This window comes from Mustela putorius, unplaced genomic scaffold (assembly GCF_011764305.1).
Source record: "Mustela putorius furo isolate JIRA1106 unplaced genomic scaffold, ASM1176430v1.1 tig00003845_pilon_pilon_pilon, whole genome shotgun sequence".
Lineage (NCBI taxonomy): Eukaryota > Metazoa > Chordata > Mammalia > Carnivora > Mustelidae > Mustela > Mustela putorius.
In genome coordinates, this window is record NW_025421998.1 from 54918530 (window position 1) to 54941429 (window position 22900).

Here is a 22900-nt window from a genome sequence, read left to right on the forward strand (position 1 = left end):
CTCCTTAGGGCCCCCTCCAGCTTCTCTGCAATTCATTTGTATTAAGATTATGCTGCTAAAAATATATATACCTTCAAGGAAGAAGTGGTTTGCCTTTCCATCTTACGATAGGATGTCCAGATACTTTTTTTTTTGTTCTATAGTAAGCCCCAGATTCCAGACTACCTGAACTTGTCTCTTTCCTACAGGAAGACAATAAATCAACCTTCAAAGAAGCCAAACAAGACTTCTTTTTTTCTTCAGAGAAAGCAAGAAACAGGACATCTCTGCTCCAACTTGCCACGCTGCAAACATGATCAGGCTGCTGTGTAAGCTACTTTCAGGATTTGACAACTTAAATGAGAGGAATGAAGGCAGGGCAGAGTCAAAGGAAGGGGAAAATGGGTTCCACTAATTACCTGCAGTGCCCTGGGCAAGTCACTTCTCTCAGGCCTTTATGGAGAATCCTTTGGTAGAACTAACAGTACTAAAAAAATGTTACAGTGTCTCATTTTTATTGGTATTCCTTTCTTAAAATAGCAAATATTTAACACATTTTGAAAGTAGTATTTGATTAATCAAAGGACTTGCATAAACCAAATCCTAAAAAGAGTTACTGAGATCCAGTCACTGGTTTCAAATCAACTGATTATAACAGATCACCTAGTTTTGGTGACCACTGAGGCCAAAACCAGGATTCATAATTTGAGGAGAAAGCTGCTTTACCAAAGACCAGGTTTTTCAATATGCAAAAATGAGGGAATTTAGGGTACTTACAAAAGGTTTCTTGCATTTCTTATAGCTAAATTTTTATGAATAAAATGGAAGGAATGCTTTACTTATTCCAGCATCCTAAAATAACAAAGTGATTGAAGTATTTTAAACTTAGCCCAGGATATCCATAAATGTACTGGCCAATAGATTCAACCTTGTTTGTCAAATCAAGTCTTTAACTTTTTAATTTCAGTTAGTTAAAATACTCAAATCAGGTCCTTTTTTTTTTTTTTAAGATTTTATTTATTTATCTGACAGAGAGAGCGATCACAAGTAGGCAGAGAGACAGGCAGAGAGGGGGAAGCAGGTTCCCCACTGAGCAGAGAGCCCAATGGGGCTCAATCCCAGGACCCTGGCATCATGACCAGAGCCAAAGGCAGAGACTCAACCCACTGAGCCACCCAGGCACCCCCCCCCCTTTTTTTTTTTTTCTGACAGAGAGAGAGTGTGTGCTCAAGTAGAGGAAGCAACAGAGAAAGAGGGAGAAGCATGTTCTCCACTGAGCAGAGAGCCTGACTCAGGACTGGATCCCAGGACCCTGGATCATGACCAGAGCCAAAGGCAGACGTTTAACCAACTGAGCCAACCAGGCACCCCTAAAAACAAGTCTTTAGATAACCACAGAAAAGCACTGCACCTGATCTACACTGCCTTGAAACCTAAGACAGCCTCAAAGGAGTTTCCAAATGTATATTTAATAAAAAGTAGAATAGGTAACCTAGAAAGTAAGCTCAGTCACCAGAAATGTTGAAACAGATGCCAGAAAGCAGGTCAACTGAAACAAGTCTTGTCCACTGGCAAGAGGATCTACTAAACTTAGGACTCTTCCATCTCTAGCAGTTATAAATAGAACATGCTCACAGATATTTCTAGAAAGTTAAAAAAAAAAATGAGATACTAATAAATGAATCCTGAAAGAAAGGCTATATTCCAGGTTGCTCCAAAATTCATAAATCACTCTCCATCTATCTAATGTCAAACCCAAAGGCTGCAACTTACCAACCCCATTCACATGAACCCATCTAAATCACACACTTTCAGTGGTATTCTATATAGCTGATGACACCTTCCTTATCCACAGGCTTTTTCTTTTTTTTTTTTTTTCCCACGAATCTCCCAGAAACCGTTCACTCTGCTTGCTTTCCTTTACCTTAATGGCCTCTCTCATTCTCTTTTGCTGGCCTTTCCTTCCTCCTAAAGCCCCATACTCAGTCCCTTTGTAATCTTGTCTGATCCCATGATTTTAAACATCACAAACTAGTGACATCTCCAATTTTCACCTCCAATTCCTACCCTCCAAATTGGTATTTCCAACTACCTATTGATTTCTTCACTCAACTTTCTAACAAGTGGGGGTGCCTAGGTGGCTCAGTCGGTTAAGCATCTGCCTTTGGCTCAGGTCATGATCCCAGGGTTCTGGGATCGAGCCCCACATCAGGCTATCTGCTCAGTGGAAAGCGTGCTTCTCCCTTTCCCACTCCCCCTGCTTGTGTTCCCTCTCTCTCTCTCTGTAAAATAAGTAAAATCTTAAACGGAAAAACAAAAAGAAAAAAACCCAACAAGAATTAGAGACATAATATGCCAAAAGTGAAGCTCCTGATTTCTACCCAAGAATTTGTTTCTTCCCCAATACTCTCCATTCTGGTAAATGGCACTACCTTCCATTCCATCTAGTTTTTCTCACCAAAAAAAATCTTCTTGTCCTGCTTTACTCTTCTCCTAATTCTCATCTAATCCATCAGCAAATCCTCTTAGTTCTTTCTTAGAAATATACAGACACTGACCACTATTCATCACATCCAAAGCTAATTAATATGATCTCCTGCCAGGATATTACAATGAGAACTGCCTCCCCATTTCTAGTGTTAAATGTATTTTGCAGATATTTTAGGTTCCAATCACTTTGAGGAAACTAGTCCTGCTCTCCTTCCATTTATGTAAGAGAATTTACAAAGATGGTCACCATCAGTTCCTTCCTCTCCATACATTCATGCCACTTTACCATCAAGAGATGGAGACTATCTCCATACTTCCTTGAATCCATGCTGGCCTTGTGACTTGCCCTGATTGACAAAATGGATAGGATAATGTGCCAATTCTGGGCCTAGCCTTTAAGAAGTCTAACAGCTTCTACCTACTCTCACTTGGTAGCCAAGGGCTACTACAGAGCACTGAGATACCATGTGGGGAGAAGTCATGTGCATCAGCACGAAGAGGCCAGCCATGTGAATGAAGCCTTCTTGGACCTTTTAGACCAGCTCTGCCAAGGACCGAACATGACACCATGTAGAACAGAACCACCAAGCAGACCCACAGAATCATGAGGAAGAATAAGTTGTTTTGAGTCACTAGGTTTTGGGGTAGTTTACTATGAAGCAAGAAATTACTGAAACACCATGATAGCAATGGACTCAACTTCTAAACAACTAACTGATAATGCCAGCTAAAGACTTAAGACCACTCTCAATTTATAGCTCCACTTGGAGTGCCTGGTAAGCTCAGCTAGTGGAGCATGAAACTACCGATCTCAAGGTTGTGAGTTTGAGCCCTGCCCTGAGGTCACTTAAAAATAAAAACAACACAAAACAAAACATTGTTTCATTAGATTCCTCAAAGAATACATCTATAATAATATCAAACTACTTCCTAGTCAAGTTAAATGGTCTCATGATAATTCTCTAAAATGCATAATTTATGTACTATGTATTCCCTTTCAGGGCAACAAAGTCCACATACTATATTAATATTTATAACTGTTTATTTACCAATACTTGCCAAACAGCACTTTCAGACCATGATAAATTACACCCTCAGTTTTAATGGAGCACTGGAAACTATATTTGCCACCAGCTTTCAAGCAAAACCCTGCAAGACCAAGCCAGTTTTTAAAACATCAGATTTATGGGGCAGAGTTCCTAACTAAAAACGCCAATCCCATCCCTTGGTCACCGCTACCACACTGCCACCTCCTGTCTTGTGACTCTAGAAGCTTGAATCAGAGGCAAGAGTCAATAAAGGAAACTTGGCTAAGAATAGCACAGCCATTCTCCATCCTCCCAGAACAAACCCACCACCAAAGCTGGTGGATAAATAAATCATACCATAATAAATGGATAAATCATACAATTCAAAAATTAGTTATTTCTAGGGAAAGTGACTGCTAAAGACAATTACAATAGAACTGTTTATTTAAATAAATATCCAGGAAGCTCAACAGCTTCACTTTAATAGAAAATCCAAGACCTATATAACAACACATTAACTGCAATGGTATGGCTCATTAAAGGATTTCAAAGTATGACAAAGATCATTTCGCTCTTGCTGACTGCCAGAAAGAAGTACATGTGCACAAGCAACTGAACTGCCATGCTACAGAAAATACAAGTTCCATACAGGGAAGTCCCCACATCTCTCTAATTCCAAAAGGTATTTTTAAGCCCCAGCTGGTAACTCATTTCAAGCAGAATGGCAAAACTCAGAACAAAATATGCCCCCTGTTAGTTTATTATAGTGGCATTTGGCATGAACAGAGAATGCAAGTGATCACACAAATCAAGAGAAGCCAGAAACAGAAGCCAAGATTCTCAATTCCCACTGGCTCCAGGCACATGTCATGTTTCCATAATGTCTTCCTTGTTACTGTGGACAGTCCCACAGAAGCGACTTATCAACATTCATTTATACATATATATTTTCTTAATTCAAATAATGCCAAAGTTAAGAAATCTACTCTCTCTCAAGCTGTACTAAAAGAACAACATGAAATCAAGAAAAATCTTGTTGGCTACAATTACTTAAGCAGTCATGCATTACTGACCTTAAACTGAGCGTTCCAACGACACTGCTTAGGAAACTTTCATGGCTGGTAAAGAATCCTAACAGTCAGAACCTCAAGTCTCTGTATGTGTGAGAAACTGCTCTAATTCACAAGATTCACCAGTCCCAAACTGATAAGCAAGAAGCAGCACAGCTATTCGTGCCTATGTTTAAATGTTCAGCATTAAAAACAGCTTTTATGGGCGACTGGGAGGCTCAGTGTGTTAAGCCGCTGCCTTTGGCTCGGGTCATGATCTCAGGGTCCTGGGATGGAGTCCAGCATGGGGCTCTCTGCTCAGCAGGGAGCCTGCTTCCTCCTCTCTCTCTGCCTACTTGTGATCTCTGTCAAATAAATAAATAAAATCTTAAAAAACAAAACAAAACAAAAAACAGCTTTTATTGGCCTGAGCCAACAGGATCATGTGCCTGGCTAATGGACACATTGCTGGTTGTGGCACCATCTTCCTACTCCATATACAGCAGCTGTTAAAATGTAGCACTTTTAGGGCGCCTGGTAGTTAGGCATCTGCCCTCTGCTCAGCTCATGATCCCGTCTCCCTGCTCCGTGGGAAGCCTGTTCTCCCTCTCCCACTCCCCCTGCTTGTGTTCCCTCTCTCGCTCTGTCAAATAAATAAATTAAAAAAAAAAGGGCAGCACTTTTAAATAGACATTTAAATTAAGATACATTTAAAATCCTAGTAACTTTTATACATGCTATGTCTATCTAATTTAACTGTTAAAACATTATTCTAATACTGAAATAAGTTGTTGGCTTTATTTTCTTTTTTGAGGAAACAAAGAACAAAATCATGTGAGCTTAGAAACCAGTCTGTTTTTAATGGAGCCTTCCTGGAAAAATATTAACAACGATATCCTACCTTTTTGTTTATCCTTCATTGAAATATGTTTTGGATTCATATAATCTTACTCAATGCTGAAAGCTAAATCATGAGCAAGTTTAAACCATAAAAAACAAAAAATGTGAAAATTTTTCATAACTTAAAAAAGTAATGGAAAACAAACTAAAACCACCATCCTGTCAGTTCCCCAGTGTCAGCGACTTTCCCATTCTCTCTCCCATGCCCAACAGCCCACAACATAACAAAAAAGGAAATCGGTGCTATTTACATAATCGCATAGGGGCACATATGCAGTCCCACAAGATACCAGTGGCTCTTCCAACCAAACTGAGCTGTATTCTTCAAAAATCACAATTTTCAAGGTCACCCTTGCCCCCAAGGCAGGGTGGGGAGTGGGGTGAGTATTTAAGATTATACCTCATGGGGTGCCTGGATGGCTCGGTCATTAAATGTCTGCCTTCGGCCAAAAAAAAAAAAAAAAGTTATACTTCAGAGTGACGCCAAGGGGCGCCTGGGTGGCTCAGTGGGTTGGGCCGCTGCCTTCGGCTCAGGTCATGGTCCCAGGGTCCTGGGATCCAGCCCCGCATCGGGCTCTCTGCTCAGCAGGGAGCCTGCTTCCCCCCTCTCTTTCTCTGCCTGCCTCTCTGCCTGCTTGTGATTTCTCTCTCTGTCAAATAAATAAATAAATAAATAAAATCTTAAAAAAAAAAAAAAAAAGAGTGACGCCAAGTACTCATGTGCTGTATTCTTTACCTTAGCAACAGAGAGTGCAAGACTATCACAGATATTCACCTCAATCTTCTCTTCATTCTGGACACAGGGGATCTCAAGCTGGGTAAAATAATGCTATAATCTTCCCCCAACTGAGGGGTATCTGAATGCAGAAAAGCAACATTCCTTCCACATTCCCGTGAGACTTCGGTATTCAGGAGCTAAGCTTGGTCAGAACCAAGCTCCACAGTGCCCCTTCCTGAAAGGTTCTGTGCCCAGCTCAGCTCCCAGTCACAGTTGGGCCAGCATACCAAGCATCAAATCGCCTCGTGGGCCTGCTCCCCTATTTAGTTGCTGCAAGCCCATTCATCCATCTCAGAGTGCTGCCATAAGCATTCTTCAGCACCAGGCTCCCAACATGCCTTGCACAGCAGGTATAAAGGTCACTGCTGCACATGTGGGTGTGACTGTCTCAGATGCCCATATGATGATGGGATGGAATGCAGTGACTGTTAAGCACAAAAGAACTCCACCCAGAAGTCCAGCAGGCTCACTTGGCAAAGACTGGTCTACAGCATTCAGCTTCACTGTCACCGATATAACACTTCTTGACCTTTCTATAGGAGCTAGGCATGGCTCACCAAAGTGATCTTCTCAGCCCGCTCCCAAAGCCTATTCACACAGTTCAACAGTCCAGATAAGGGAACTGCATCCCAGTTTCAAGTTTCAGTTAAAACAAAGTTGTAATATAATTAGATTTCCCTGGGCAGGGAAAAGAAACCTCTACTTTCCTTTTTTGCCAATTCAATCCTAGAAAAGGACTTACTTGTTCTCCCTATCAGTAGAAAGTTGTCTCCTATGTCCTCATTTCTATTTGTTAGTAACATCTCATTTAAAATCCTAAGTGTTTCAATGTAAGCAAAATCAGCCTGAAATTTTAATTTACATTGTTAAAACAAAAAAACTCCCATTGATAAATACTTGCTGCCCCTGGTGGCATGGTACCTTATATGCTTTCCTAAAACAAACTCCTATTCATTATAAAGTAACAAGTAAGTATGTTTTTAGGTTGGGCAAAAGACATTAAGAGTAAAACAAGAGGTTACCAGATGTTTTTAATTTCATTCCCTCCAGGTGGAGGGAAATTCACACCAGGCTGGAAAAGAAAATCAGGAGAGCAAAGCAAAGCAATCTACATTTTCATGCAGGTCCATAAATTGTATTTGAAAAATGCCAGACATTAAATGTTTAAATTTATCAGAAACTCTCAAATGTTAAAATGCCAGTCCTTCGACGCAACCATGTGCCTCTTTTTTATTCAACATTTGAAGAAAATTAGGACACAGGGGCTAAACATGAAACCAATTAGAATTTGCAGAATGTACCTACATTTTTCCCACCCTAGATATACAACTCAGACTATGCCTTTAAATTTTTAAGGAGATGTGCCTTTTTCCTCAATCTTCCACTTCCTATTAAATGGAGACCAGTTTAGATACTTTTTAGGACATGTTCTATTATTTTAAAAGCTCTTAAAAAATAATTCCCTTCTACTATGTGAAATAACTTGACCTCACCAAAATTCCCAACTAGAACTAAATCTGTCTCATCACACAAATCCTTTCTCAACTATCCTAATAAAAACTAAGCACATGAACAAGAGAAATCCTCAAAAATCCATCTCTCTTCACAAAAACAAGGTTTGTGAAAACGCTTTACCTGAAACAGAGCTCAATATAGAAATAGGCCCAGGATGACATTTTGTGTAGCCACCTCTCTGCAGAGCACCAGGAAAATGCACAGCACACCTCTCCCGCCCTCTAGCACACCACTCACCAAACACCTAACCAGATACAGACACAGGCAGCCCTACTTAAGATTAACTTTCAGCTTACTACTTAGCCCGAGTTAGGAGGAGGGATAAGGGAGAGAAAGGCAGAAACCCTAACCCCACCTTGCACAACTCAGAAAAGCACAAACTAAACCCAGCCCAACTGTAAGGAAACCGTGCCTCTCCAGTTAGTTACAGAGAAGGGATCCGGCCTGCTCTTGAAGAGAAGAGGAGCCATTTCTTCAAAATACACCAGCGGTTAAAACAGTCTGCAAACATTCTGTAAAGTGACACACTACACTTGCACTCCAAAAAGTGCAATTCCCTTGCTTAAGTAGTACAAGTCTTTAGTCCTCACGATATCTTGGTGGTTATTTGTAAGCAAGTATATGGGGGGCTGGGGGACCACGACGCGGGGAGAAGCGTGAAGGGGATGTAAGACAAAGGCTGGTTTGCAGCAACCTGTGTAACTCTGGAGTGACTGAAAGGCACTTCTGGGCAGGAGAAGCCCAGTCGTTCACTCACGTGTTCCAATCAGCAAATTCCTCTTCTCAGATATACAGACGGCCTCCCAGGCCTCTCAGACTCATCGCCGCCAACTCTGGACAGCGAAGAAAAGACACTCCACACCCACGCGTGTCTGCAGCTGCTTTCCTCTACCATGAACTTACAGGTGAGAAGTGGGCTAGGGTCACCCACTACTTCCTAATTCCTACAGATTCCCAAAACTGCTCTTCAAGACTTTGATTTCCTATTGTAGCCACTTAGAGAACGTATAGGTGTGAGAGCTTCTATACCAATAACCCCGTGGCAGGAGCCACGGACGAGACCTTTATTCCCTACCAGCGCACGCACACACACCTGCCATAAACTTCAATGCAAGGAATAAACGACGGAAAAGCCAAGCCGTTCAACATACAGTAATCCAAAAAGCGTCAGAGGAAAAGAAGTTGTTTTCAGCTGTGTTGAAATCTCTCTTCCCAATAAGGGAGAACAGAATTAATGAAAATGCGATAAATAAGCTCACCTTTGTCTTTTTGGGACAGAGTGCTCAACTTCCATTAATTTCCCGTGCAGTTCCACTTTACCTGCAGATACACAAGAGGTGCAAGACAGTTGGCCGGGTGTAGCGGCTCTTCCCGAAGGACCCAAGTGATTTCCTGATACCCCCCCCCGCCCGCGTCTCAGGCAGGGAGGGCAGCCCGGCCACGCGCGGGAGGGAAGCTGACCCCTCAGAGCTGTGTATAGCTTACAGGTGGGTGAGGAGTAGGGTCCATTGGCTGGCCTACCACTTGGGTAACATTCTAGCCCCAGGCCCAGCTCAGGGTTCACCCAACTCTACGCAGCCGCAGGACTGACGCGGCCCTTCCACCCACCTTCCCCCCGCACTCCCGTAAGACAAACTCTGGGGAGGGGGCTACACTGGCTTTTTTTTCGGGAGGGGACCCCGAACCCTTCTCCCGGCTTCTAGCCCAGGCCCTCCAGGAACAGGGTGGAGAGGCTGGAGGACCGCAGGGTTGGCGCAGACAAGAGTGCACGGCCAGACGCATCTCAGCACAGAACGAACAAGGCGCGAAGGAGTGCGCGACGCCTGCCACACGGGCTGCCGGGGGGCGGGGGGTTAGGGGGACTCGAGCATGCCTCGCCACTCACGGTTCCCCGCCGCGCCGAGCTTGCCCCGCCAACCTCGGAGCCACGGCCAGGACGAAGAGAGCAACGGGGGACCGGGCGCGGCGGCTGGGGCTCCCTTGCCGGCGACCACTGGCCGCTCTCGCCCACCTGCCCCCTGGCTTGTAGGACGCGGGGACGGTGAGCGTGGAACCCGGGTCGCACTGGCCTGCGTCCCTCAGGATCCAGAGGAAGCGCCGGGCCGCCGGTGCTAGGCACCAACCAGCCCGCGTCCTCACTCCGCAGCAGGGTCGAGGCCACTTTGCATTCTCCCACGCCTGGGGTCTAAAGCGAACCGGGGGAGACTGAGAAACCAACACTATAAATAATAATGTGCAGAGAGAGAAAGGAGGCGGGGAGAGAAGCGGGAGAACCCGCTCGGCCCCCAAGGCCCGGCGTGCCAGGGACTGGAGCCCGCGCCTGGGCCCGGCCCGGGCGGGGCGAGCGGGGAAGGTCCGGCGCTCGCGGTCGCGCCTCCCCCTGCCCCGCTCCCCTCGGAGCCCGCGCGGCGGCTTTCTGACAGCGCGTCCGCCGTCCGCCTGCAAAGCTCCGGCGGGAGGAGGGGAGCCGCGGGGGGCCGGGTTGGAGCCCAAGCTGAAGAGAGCACCCCAGACCTCACGCGTGTGGGCGCCCGGGCCTCGCCCCACCTCCCCGCCGCCCTCCCCCGGGCCTGGGGCCCTGCCCTGCGTGGACGCCCCCGGCGGCAGCCGCGGGCCTGGCTCCGGGTCCCCAACCCCGGCAGGCCCGGGCCGGCGGCGCAGGGCTGGGGCAGGCGCGCCGGCGGGGCTGGGGCGGGCCCACCTGAAAGCGCCTCGATGGCCTTGAGGGCCCAGCTCTCGTCCGGACAGTCCACGAACGCGTAGCCCGTCTTCACTAGGAAGGGTCCCGACACTGGGATCTTGGCGTCCTTGAAGATACTTTCCAGGTCCGTAGGGACGGCATTCTCGCTTAGGTTTCCGATATACAGTTTGTTCATTGTGAAGAGTGGTTGTTTTTTTAAAATTCGGAGAAAAACGAAAAATTAAAACCACCCACAGTGATGGAGGGCTTCGGCGGGTTTTGTTCCCCTCGTCTTCTCGCCGTGAAAACACACAAACACAGTCAGAACCAAGGACAAGAACGAGGAGCGAAAAATCAAATCCGAAGGTTCTTGTTTTTCCTTTTCTGGGTATTAAAAAAAAGAAAGAAAGAAAAGAAAAGCCTTGCAGCAACCCAAACGTATCAACGAGTCTTCCTAACTCTGAGGAGGAGGCGGGATTAGCGAGAAAAAGGAGAGGAGGAGGAGGGGGGAAGAACTACTTTTTGTCTCTTCCTCCCCAACCCCTTTGGCATCGGCCAGCGGACTGTGAAAATATCACACTACGTGAAGACAGGCGCCGCCTCCCCATAAAAAAACCCAGAAGGGTGACTGGCAGGAGGGAGGGGGGAAGGGGTGGAGGGAGGAAGGCGCAGGAGGCGGAAAAAATCCGCTCCGAGTGTCCGGCTTTTTGAATGAGCCACGTGTTCAAACTACAAATCAACGTCTCACGTGAGGAATCCCAGCGCCTCAATTAGAGTGGGTTTCGGGGGAAAAAAAGCGAGAGGAGGAAGAGGGGGAGGGGAAATGAGCCTGAGCGAGGGACCCTGAGAGGGGGAGGAGGCAGAAGGCGAAAAATGCTAAAGGAGCCTCAGCCGGGGTGCGGAGGGGAGCGCGGCTGGCGGCCCTGATTGTCACAACAGAGTTTAGAAAGGGTTATCTGGTCGGGGCGGATCCTGAGGGGGAGGGGAGGGAAAAAAGGGAGGTTGTTTTTTTTTTTTTTTAATGAGATATGGGTGGAGGTGCTAACTAGGCAATTTCTCAGCTTTAGTTACCGGAGTTTCAAATATTCGATTTTTTAAAATAGGTAATTAACAAAACCAAAGAGTCCCAATTTCGAACCCGCCTTGTGGCTTTGATGACATTTGAAGTGTAACCCCGGCAAAGCCGCAAGCACGTTTCCAGAACTGGCAGGGGCGGAAACGCAGCGAGCGGGTGGGGTGGGAGGAAGCGGGAGAGGCGGGCAGACGCACCCCACCCGGTGCACCCTCCACGGGCCTGGGCACGGGGGAAGTGGGGCGGCCGGAGCCGGGGGCGGTGGGGGATGGGAGCCCGCGGCGTCCTGGGCGGGTGTCTGGGCGACACCTCCTCCGCCTGCGCTCGCGTTGGCTCTCGGCTTCGCGTTTGCGATTGGTTGAGCGATTCAGAAAAGGCTCAGAGATAAATGAGGCCGGGGGCGGGCTTGGCCACCGGTGGGGGAGGGGAGCGTAGAGGCAGAGGTATTTGGCGTGGGGATGGGGGCGTCCGCAACCTCGGAGGCCGGAGAAGAGAAGTCAGAGTGGGAAAAGTCGGTATCTAAACAGAAACCATTTCTTCCTGTAGTTTCCAGAGGAGAAGGAGTGGGGTAGGCTGGTACTTTTCTTTAAAGAATTTTAGTTGGAGAACTTGGGACTCTTAAAACAGGAAGACCGTTCTGCGTTACCCCAAGGTGATATTCGCACTTGAAAATTGTCCGAGTCCCTTTCTGCCTCTTTTCTGCCCGCATTTGGCCATGAGAGCCATTCATAATTTCCCCTGTATGTAAGAAGTACAATGGTGGGTGTGTGGGGGAGGGTCTGGGCCCGGTGAAGCCTTTACTGGGCCAACAAAATGTAAACTGGAGAAGAGGAATACGGAAATGAACATAGTGCTGAGTTTCTTGTGGAAGTCTGCAAGTGTTTATTGATTGTGTACTCCATTCGAAAGCTTCATTTGCACCAGTTACTTGTGACATTTTTTAACAGGTATTCCGTGGAAAAGATGAAAAATGTTTATTTTTAAAGTCAATGAAATTCTATGTAGCATGGAAATATAAACAGGAATCTTTAATGATCTGGTACTGCTAGTAGTAGAAAATGTATTGTGCGACAGAGAAAATATTGTGATTTACATTGAAACATTTAGTAATTAAAATTGATAGAGTTCGTTTCTCTTTGTCAAATCCGTATATGGCATTTAAAAGTGTATATTTTACAATTAAAAGATGAATGACAAATTACTTTTTCTACATGTAGGAACTATTGCACGATATAGAGTATTTGCATTTTTTTCTTTTAAAAGGAACTTATTTTATAGTTTTGTGTTGAACCGGAAGGTGTCAGATCATCCATTTTAAATGCAACTGTTCTAACAGGTTTTTCTTTTTCTGCTAAGCAAATCCAACTTTTTAAATGTAAACTCACTTTCACAATATTTTCATTGACATTTTACTTAGTGAAATGTACTTTATGAGGTCGAGGACACAAATGTACTCTTGTGTAATAATGTTCAGAACCATATTAGGAGCTCTATCTTTAAAGAACATTTCGGGGTGAGGTTTTAAGTTTATAGTTAGGCTTAACTTTTTAAGAGAGCTTACTTATTTTTACTTTTCATGTTTTTAAAAATGAAATCATGGTTCTAAAAAAATATGTATTCTTTAACTTCTGTGGTATTTAAAATGTAAATATCAAAAATTATGAACTATTTTCCATGTACCTGTTGCATATGATCAAAAGCTATTTGGAGAAATGTGCTTTTCATTCATTTAGCAGTATTTGCTTTTCTAAGTATGTCTTTATAAAAACTAGTCTTTTCATCATTTAACTTTTAGTAATTTTTCATTAAGAACAATTTATATATATTCAGCTTGCTTCCAGAGTCACTTAATGGTACTTTCTGGATTGTTCAGTGTATTTGCTCGTATTAAAACTGAGACCTAAGTTAGTATCTCTTTCTAAAGCATGGGATAAATTGTTTATTTTCCATAAATACTAGACCATGCTTGTCTGCCACTATCAAACACATCTAACACCTGGAATTTAAGACAAGTGTGTGCTGTTTTGATGAAATATGTTTCTGGGACTTGAGAACTTAATCTGTGTATTATTGTAACAAACTGGATACTCCGTCTAGGACCTTAAAAACATACAGGAGTTAAATAAACTGAGACATAGAAGGGTGGTAGGTAGAGTCCACTCCACTTCCAGTCATCCAACCACTTGAGGGATAAGTTTATACTCACTGGCTGAGTAAAAAGAGCACGGGTAATTGTCTTTTTACTGGCATTTCAAATGCAAAAACATCTTTGGTGGATTTTCAAAAAATGAATATAAGGTCACCCTAACTTCCAGCCTTTCAGGGAGTCTCACAGAAATTAACCCTGCATATGGGCTACTTCCGAGTTCTTCCCGAAGCAGTTGCAGCTCCTAATTAATGTTAACCCCACGAGAGAATCCCACCCATTGTGTGTGCTCTGATGCGGCTGAGTGTCACCCAACTGCAGTCTGTTTACGCTTTGGACAGCTGCACCTACTCCGTATCTCCTGAGGAAAATAAAAATGTTTCTTATGGTTCAGTGTACTATTTAAAGAGGAAAAACTATGTTTGGAAGGTCGGTTACCGTTGCTGTATCCACAGGTTCTGAGCGAAGGCTGAGCAGGTAGAAGCGAAGGAAAGGGCGTTCTTGCTGCTACCCCTAACCCCCGGCCACTCCTGAGAGCACCGGAGAGCCGAAGTCCTTACCGCGGGTGGGCACGCAATGCCCGCCGCGTCGTCTGGGCCCCATAGGAGGTATTTTTTATCATATTCTTGCTCCTTCAAACAGCTCTCCCGGACTCCTGTGTTTAAACCCGATGCGTGATAAGTGGTAACTTGACTCTGCCCACTCTGGAATCTGCCTTCAGTAATTTTTGTTTAAAATCAAAAATAGTACCCTAGGAGACGAGAAGATGGGGTTGTTTCCTTTTTCCCCTGGCTCTGCCCGGAAAAAGAGGGCGGGATTCTTGCAGCTCCCTCGGAGGCTCTCGACCACTGAACCGTCCTGGCCCTGCCGCTGGACAGGCGCTTTCTGGCTCCGCCGCGGATTCTGTGCCTCCGCGCGGAGCTGTGCATGAGTTAGATGTAGGGGTCGGGAGACCCTCTACGGTTCCCCTCGCCACACGACACCACCTGAGGTTCTTCTCCAGCGCGCGTCCGCCCGCGGGCGGCGGAGACGAACCGGGCAGCGTGTGTTTGGCGACCCTCCCGCACTTCAGGCCTTTGTCGACGGTGCGAGGGGCTACATGGCGCTGGGGGATGTTTGGTACCCACGGAGAAAGACCGCAAGGAGCGCGGGTCCGGGGCGGGGCGGGGCCGCGAGACGGGCGCACACGGCGCGCAAACGCGGCCTCGGGGCGGGGTTTCGCGCTCCGCGGGGCCGACTCGCCGAGACCAAGTTGAGCAACCGGCGTGGAGTGAGACACCGCCCCTGGCTGGGGAGGGGGCGGGGGGGGCTTCTTCTCTCACCCGATTGGTGGATGGAGGGAGCCTATCACCGTCGGCTGCCGCCGCCAGAGCCGTTTGCTGGTTTCCATTCATTGGACCCTGAGCCGCCCCTGGATTTCCATCTTTTGTGGCGCGAAAATAACCCTTTGCTCCCTCTCATTGGTTTTGTTGTTGAGGGTGGGATTGAATTCTCGTCTTCTCATTTTTCCTGCCCTTTAACTGCGAGCCCCCAGCCCCAACCCCCAAGGAGGAAAGAGAGAGGAAGAGTAAAAAATAGTTGGAGTGCGTGTGGAGCCCGCCCCTTGGGCTGACCGCGTGGTGCCCGCAGAGTCCCCTCCCTTCCCCCAACGTCCAGCACCCGGAGGTCCTCGGTTTACGCCATGCTCAGCAGCCGGAGTCACATCTTTCCCTGCTCGTTTCCAACATCTTAGAATTTATACTTCTTTTTTAGTTAAAACCACAGAAGAGGTTTTCAGATGCCTGATTTTTCCTGGGCTTCTAGAGAAAGCGACTCATTCTGCCCCCTCCCTTTCTAACCCCCTTTTGTGGTCCACAGGGTTGTTTTAAGCAAAACTAAACAACCCCTTCAAAAAAAGCAAACGAAAAATTCCGGGTAAAATCAACTATGCCGAGACCACGTTTTCGTTGAAGCTGCCCTAAGACCAAAAGAAGCCGAGACCGACCTTGAAGGATTAGCGATTTCTGTTAACAGAAATGTTCAAATTTTACTGACGTTTGGTGGAGACGGTGAGAAAAAATAAATAAGAGTTTGGCTTGGAAAAGGACAAAACAAACGAATAATCATATTTAATTTGGTTAACTGAAAAAGCTAACAGCTATAGTGCTGTATTCTAAGCAGTGGTGTCTTTGGTGGGTTTGTATTTATATACATACGTTGCTATTGTTCTTCTCAAAAATAAAGATCAGAACTCTAGCCATAACAGAAAAGAGGGAAGTGTAAATTTGTTTGGTATATCTAATTTCATAACAGACTCAAATTTTTTTCATTATCTGAAGAAAATGAAATGTGCCAGTTAGAAATACAACTTAATAAATTGTTCCCAGATAATATAATTGTTCATTCTCTTAAGTCTTGACAAAATACCTCGTTTAGTTAAAAAACAGTAAAACAAAAATTGTATTAAAAACTTTAAGAAAGTCGGCTTAAATCTGTGAGTTCAAATTTTTTTCTATATTGTTAACTCTTAGGTAGTAATGATGTTACATCACCCTCCTAAGCCTTTTGAAAAAGCTATTTAGTTTTTTCGTTTTAATCTACAAAAGCCAACTAATTGAAGTAAGATAAATTACCACCTATCATAATACTACAAGCTATTTGAGCAGCTCTTTAAAACAAATTTTTAAAACTGACTACATTAGTAAGGAAAAATTTTTTAAATACAGACAGATTTTGTTTTTGTATATATATTTCAAGTATATTTTAGTAATGTGGTTAATAGGTGTTTTTGAAATTTTCGTGTAAAATTATTTCTCAGAAACAGAGTAACTTACAAATGATTTGAGTTGAACAAATTAAATCTTAGAAACTAAATTTATAGTGTAATGCTGAAGATTATAGAGTTAATAATTTAGCTAACCCTTAAACACCTTAAAAAATTTAAAATGCGAAGATGATATTTGTAGAGTGATTCTAGGTTGGGATTTACATGATCTTTAACTTGTATTTTTTGAAAATGATATAGTAGAAAAAATAAAGAATTTTTAGAGTAGATTTCAATTGAATAAAAAAGTTCCAAAATTAATCTGAATGAGCAAAAACTCTAAAACCTGAGATATTTTCAAATGTTTTCTGAAATTCTGAGATTTATAGAACCAATATTTTTCTTAAAAAAAACTTTGTTCTGTTTGGGAGAAATTGATTCATTAAATTTTCAAGTAAGTCAGGATTAAGAATCTTAATCTATCTGGTAAACTTTATACATGATTGTTAAAGTAGTAGATAAACATGATTCCTCTTATTGCAGTTATATCCTTTATATTATTGCTTCACTTGAGTGAAACTAAAAATATTCCTTTATTTTTACCATTCTTCTGGGAGGAGGGAGGAATGAGACCTTTAGTGGAAAGAGTCTTTGGTAATTGGTGTGTGTACATAACTATTTGCTGAGGGACCACAGAAAACAAAGAAGATAGGCATTTGTCTGTGGGGGGAGGGGTGTGGAGAGGCTGAGAAGAGGTGGGCATTTGAACTTGTTTCTTGGTTGTAACTCTTTTATCCTTCAGGTTTCCTTGCTAAAGGTGGAGGGAAGGTGGTAGAGAGAATGTATTACCTAATGGAGTAAAATGGGACAGTAATCCAGGCATGAAATCCCACTGGAAAGAGCAATAAGAACATACTGTCCTCACTCAAATGATCGGAAAGTAAAGCACAGGCTGAGGTCATAGCTAGTTTTTAGCATTTGCTAACAAGTACATTTAAAAGACACGTTTTAAGGTCCTATTTTCTTGTTGGGATCCTTTCTTTTCCTGACCATTTCTCTTCCAGAATCCCATTCCAAAACACTCAGGAAGTAAGTCCCCTTCATGAAATAGATTCTGTGACATGTAGATACAAATCAGCTCCTAGGTGATTTTAGTGATAAACTGAGGAATTTCACATGCTGTCTGTAAGTAATATATTTTTTGATTTTAATAAGGCAGAATATATTTGTAAATTCCTTACTTGCAGGAGTAATAGTAGATCATTACCATTTCCACTTTGGCTCATTAAGATTCATTTCTCCTTAAGTTCAGTTTACATTTGGGTCCTGAACTTCTCTTAGTATGATGATACCAATGTTAAAGACGGGAGCAGCAGGCTAGGTGAGCATTATTATTTCAAAACATCTCAGCTGAAGTTCATAAGAATCCGAGAACATAAGACATAGCAGGAAAGAAAACAAAACTAATCTGAAATCTTTATCAAAATTGACACTATGAAGTACTGTCGTAGAATTTGTGCCTAATGGTTCTTTTGAAACATTTACCTCTTTTTTTGTGGTAGATTGCTCAAAAATGTAAAAGTTGGTGGTATTTTTGTTGCTTTTCTCAAGTGACAAATTTACTGATCAATTATTTTTAAAATGACAGTGCTAGTGCCTTCTCTAAGGCAAAGTTTTATTTGAACTGGTTTAATATCAATTAAACCTATTTGGTAGTTTCCCCTTATTTAATTTTGGCAGGGAGGGTGTCCTGTGCCAATCATTAAAGTAAGTTTTCTTTTTTTAAGTTATTTTTCTTTGTTAACTATTTATATTGTATTTGTTGTAATCTGAAAATGTTTTTTCCTTGCACTTTCCAAGACTTGGGGAATAATTTAGACGTAACTATATCTACCGCCCAAAATACTAGTAAAGACTTTTTAAAATGTGTATAGTTTCCTACAAACAAGTAGGAAACATATTGAATATTTTCCATTAAGCTAACATAACTCTATTTTCCTTCTTTCTAATTCTAATACACCCTAATTCTAATCTAGCTACTAAAAATCTAATTCATAAAATGACACTAACAAAGGACATAAAAAAAAGAAAAAATACCAATTCTGTTGCATCAGAAATAGGTATAGTCTCTGTTATGTTGATGACATTTCATTCTGGGACAATTAAATACATAATGATGTCTCCATGTTTTGTTTTCGTTTGTTGAAAACTGCTGGGATTTTGCTCCTTAATTTTATTACCGTATCTCTTAACGGTTATTTCTTTCATCTTATATTTCTTTACTACCAAGAACAAAATGACATTTTTAGCTTTGATTTAAGTGAATGGCCATCTCTACAAAGCCAAATAGAAAAACTAAGAAATCTAAAATTTTGGTGTAATGCATTATTGGTGCTTCCCCCTGGCAACCATAGTTCTATTCAAATTTTATTTTAATTTGGAGCCAGTATTGTAAACTTTACAAAACATTACATTGAATTTTGTTTGAAATATTAATAAACAACAAAATATTGAGTGTGTTCATCTAGTGAAAGAGGTAACAGAATTATAGGTAACATTAGTCTTTCCCCTCAAGAGCAACAGATCCGGTTGAGGGCAGTTTTGTTGGGTATGGAATGCAGTCAATGTGTGCAATTGGACAGGAGAATATATACACATATTCCTGTTGAGAAGTCTTGTGGAGATTTGCAAAGGAATAAAGCAAGACAGAACTTGTATTCAAATTCTGAGGTTGCAGGGTAAAACAGGCAATGTAAGCACAATTTTTAAAGTTTGTTTCTTCACCAAACAAACAATACAGAGTAACAATACAGACTGAACTGGAATTAGGATGCTATTAGTACATCAACATTAAAATTTAAGTAATTCAAAATGTTTTAATTTTTCTCTTTCTGTGCCTTGTGTTCTGTTTGTAAAAGACTTATTATACCCATAAAATATCCAGTAGCATTATTAAAACATACATGGGATCAATGTAAAAAGTCACAATAACATGATCACCTATTTTTTTTAAATAGTGTTGAATTTATTTACAAAATACGAAATTATCACAAATCCTTTCTGTTGGATTGTTCTACCACTTGTTTGTGCACATGATCTGTACGTTGATAATTTTTTTTAGTCAAAGTAAGTAGCATTGTTTGAGAAAATGTCTCTACAATAAAAAGAGCCAAAGATATGGTCTGTTGCTGTTTTGAAACCTAAATGTGGAAAGGAAACAGATTTTAAGTGAAAGCTGGGTCATGTTATTTACTGCCTTTTTCATATTTATTGAGGGATGGAGAAATGGATTAAACTGCAATGCTGTTTCAGAACTGATCACAAGTAAAGCTTTTAGGCGCTATAAATGAAGAATGTTGTTTCAACCAATGATAGCCCCTCCTATTACTATTTGTGCAAAATATTCTTTTTCCTTGAATTTTAAATATCCCTAAATTATTTCATTACCAAGGAGGTGGGATGGGGTCATGTTGTATTAGAATATCCATATGTTTTAAGATCCTGAGCTTTTAAACAGATAAATAAATCAGTTTATTATGATTTAGTCTACAATAAGTATTGCATATATTTTCTTATCTATACCATTGTTTTGCTAATAATAAGCTGAATTACTCTCAGATGTGGCAGCTAATGGCAACATATAGCCAAGCACAGAGAAGATGGTTAAGCAAGGAAAAAATATTAAAATCATGTGGAACTTGTTTTTGTTTTTGTTTTTGTTTCTTGTGGAACTCTTGATTAAGCCAAAACTGAAAGTATCTTCCCACAACCAAATCTAGTGATCAGGTTTCTAGTTTTTATTATTAATAGTTAAAATTTGAATGTATGGATAGTATGCAGACATTACTTACTAAAGAACTTGGGAAGAATCTCTTGAACAGTTTGTAGTTTGGTTTAATGTAACTTTATATGTGATATAAAAACAATTACTTTGTTTTTTAAAGGTTTTTTTCATGTTTCCTTGCAGAAAATTAAAAAGCCCAAAAGTTAAGCTAAAGACTATTATTTAGTTAAATATCTGTTATCTATGGACTAAAATATTGTTCTTTTCCTTTTAATTTTTGCATGAAAGCTTGAAACATAACCTATTAAAAGCCAACAGACTTAATGGCATTTATAAGTCCATGAAACAGGTTTTGCTAATTTTTTAAAAATAATCTTACAAGTAAATTAGGTATATCAGAGAATTTGATTTTATGTGTATAAAACTGATTAGGTTGAATATTCAAATAAATTCATTTTGAAAGCAATACAATTCAGGCAGATTGCCTCAGAGTGGCATTATCCAAGTGATTATGCAATGTAATACGAAGTTATAGGGCTCTGAATTTTGAATTCAGCGTGGATATACCAATATAAATATGCAAATAAATTATTATTTTCAAAAATCCAGACTTGAGTGGATAAAGTCAAGAAAGCAGAGTCTGGTGTAAAGGGAAGTCAAAGTGTTTAAAGCACTTGTGACAGGAAAAGGCTGTGTGAACCGGAAGATATCTAGATTCACTACAGTAAATAGTTAAAATTTCTCTAAAATGTGGTTTTGGTAGTGAATATTTTGTGTTTGGAAGCATATACTGTTAGCACTTTTTGTTTAATGGAAAGAGAAAGAGATTGAGGCAAAGTATGTTAGAGACGCGGTCTAAAAGACTCCATGTGGGAAAACATCTCCCCCTTTGTATATATATTCTAAATTCTTGGATACCTTTATAAATATGTTCAGGGAATTGTACAGAGTATCTTCTCTTTCATATGATTTGCAGAAGAACCTGTTTCATAATGAAACAGTTCTATAATTTGCAGACTGGAAGGATTATTAGGGATCTGGTTGTTTTCCATTTTACAGTTGAGGAAATTGAGGTCAGGGAAGGTACAGTGCAGGTTCAGTGGCAAGGCTGAGAATTGCTTATCACTGAAGGAAACCATGTGCCCGTCTTCAGCGGGAGATACAACAAATACTTTTTTCCCTTTTTTTGGTAATAAGGAAACAGACCCAAGGTGATGTTTGCCTAGACTTAATACCATTATTTAAAAAAAAAAAAAAAAACCACACACACCTACAATTATGCTAATGCATGGTTCTGTGAGTCCTTGAAAGCTAAAGGCAAAAGCCTTGAGGTAGAAGAGACCTTGGGGAGGAAAGAAGGGGTTCATTTCATTAACTCTGCTCAGAATCTCATTTAAACTATCCCAAAATGATAAAAGCAATTCAATGTAAAAGGCTGGTATGGAAGAAGAGCCCATTATTTCTTTCACCCAGGATTTCTGTTTTTTGTCTCTCAAAATCTTGAAGAGTCAAGGCCCAGCTACATCAGGACCTCTAGAGGCCATGAAATCTGCATTAATAAGCACCTGACACACTCTTAGTGGTCCCCTAAGAAATTCCTCCTTGTATCAAACTTCAAAAATGGGATGTTCAAATTTACTCCATATAACAGCAGTTTAACAGTGGGCTTGGGTTTTCTTTTCTTTATGCTTTAATGAGATTTTAGGAGTGGGAAGAGCTGTGTATTACCACACACACAAACACACACACATATCTCCCAGTGGAGTAATTCAGACTCTTCCCTCCTCTCCCACCTATTGGATTGTTAAACATTTGGCAGAGGCTCACATGCCACCAGCGTTTGTTTGCTCATGCCAGTGTGGAGTGGTGGTCACTGGCCATAAATCCTGGCTTCCCATCCCTAACTAGATACATGAACCTAAGAGCTCAAAGTCCTTGGCTGCACCTTTGAATTAAAAGCTGCCCTTACATCATTTTGTTTACCTGGAGATCTTTTGGTCTTCATAAACTGTGGATGCTACAACGGCAGACACCTGTTTCCTATGTATGCCGCTGACCCTCCTGTGACCCTGAGTCAGTCGGTTGTTGTTGTTTTTAACCTCCTTGGCCTTTGTTTCCACAGCTGTAAAGAGAGTTTAAACTACTTACACCATTCTTTACCTTTTTCACAACAGAGTACTGAGTAGACTTTCTACAAATATTAGTGGAATTTCGTTTCAGAAAAAGGAGGAGGACTAGGAATATCATTGAAATGATTGGACAACTTCAGAAAGTTCTATAAAATGCATGAGGGGGGGGCACCTGGGTGGCTCAGTGGGTTAAAGCCTCTGCCTTCGGCTCGGGTCATGATCCAGGGTCCTGGGATCGAGCCCCACATCTGGCTCTCTGCTCTGCAGGGATCCTGCTTCCTCCTCCTCTCTCTCTCTCTCTGCCTGCCTCTCTGCCTACTGTGATCTCTGTCTGTCAAATAGATAAATAAAATCTTAAAAAAAAAATGCACGAGGGGAAGAGATTACTGCTTGGAACTGGAAAATGATGCAAAGAAAGATATTCTTTTATTTTTTCCTAAAGATTTTATTTATTTGACAGACAGAGATCACAAGTAGGCAGAGAGGCAGGCAGAGAGAGAGAGAAGGAAGTAGGCTCCCCGAGCAGAGAGCCCAATGCAGGGCTCTGGGATCATGACCTGAGCTGAAGGCAGAGGCTTTAACCCACTGAGCCACCCAGGTGCCCCAA

At 42.1% G+C, this 22900-nt stretch overlaps 1 protein-coding gene across 4 annotated transcripts in view; it reads right to left on the reverse strand.

Annotated features, from left to right (window-relative positions):
- Positions 1–11016, reverse strand: part of IGF2BP3 (insulin like growth factor 2 mRNA binding protein 3) — a 147488-nt gene extending 136472 nt beyond the window's left edge. Inside the window, exons 1-2 of one of the 4 annotated variants that reach the window (XM_004743337.3) lie at positions 10441–11005; positions 8999–9059 (exon numbers count right to left, since the gene is read on the reverse strand). In XM_004743337.3, the coding sequence (XP_004743394.1) occupies positions 8999–9059; positions 10441–10615 (236 nt within the window). In that variant the 5' untranslated portion in view covers positions 10616–11005. Of the gene's footprint in view, positions 1–8998; positions 9060–10440 lie in introns of all 4 variants that reach the window. The other 3 variants (XM_004743336.3, XM_004743338.3, XM_045062778.1) reach the window with 3 other exon arrangements.
- Between the last annotated feature and the right edge of the window lie 11884 nt (positions 11017–22900).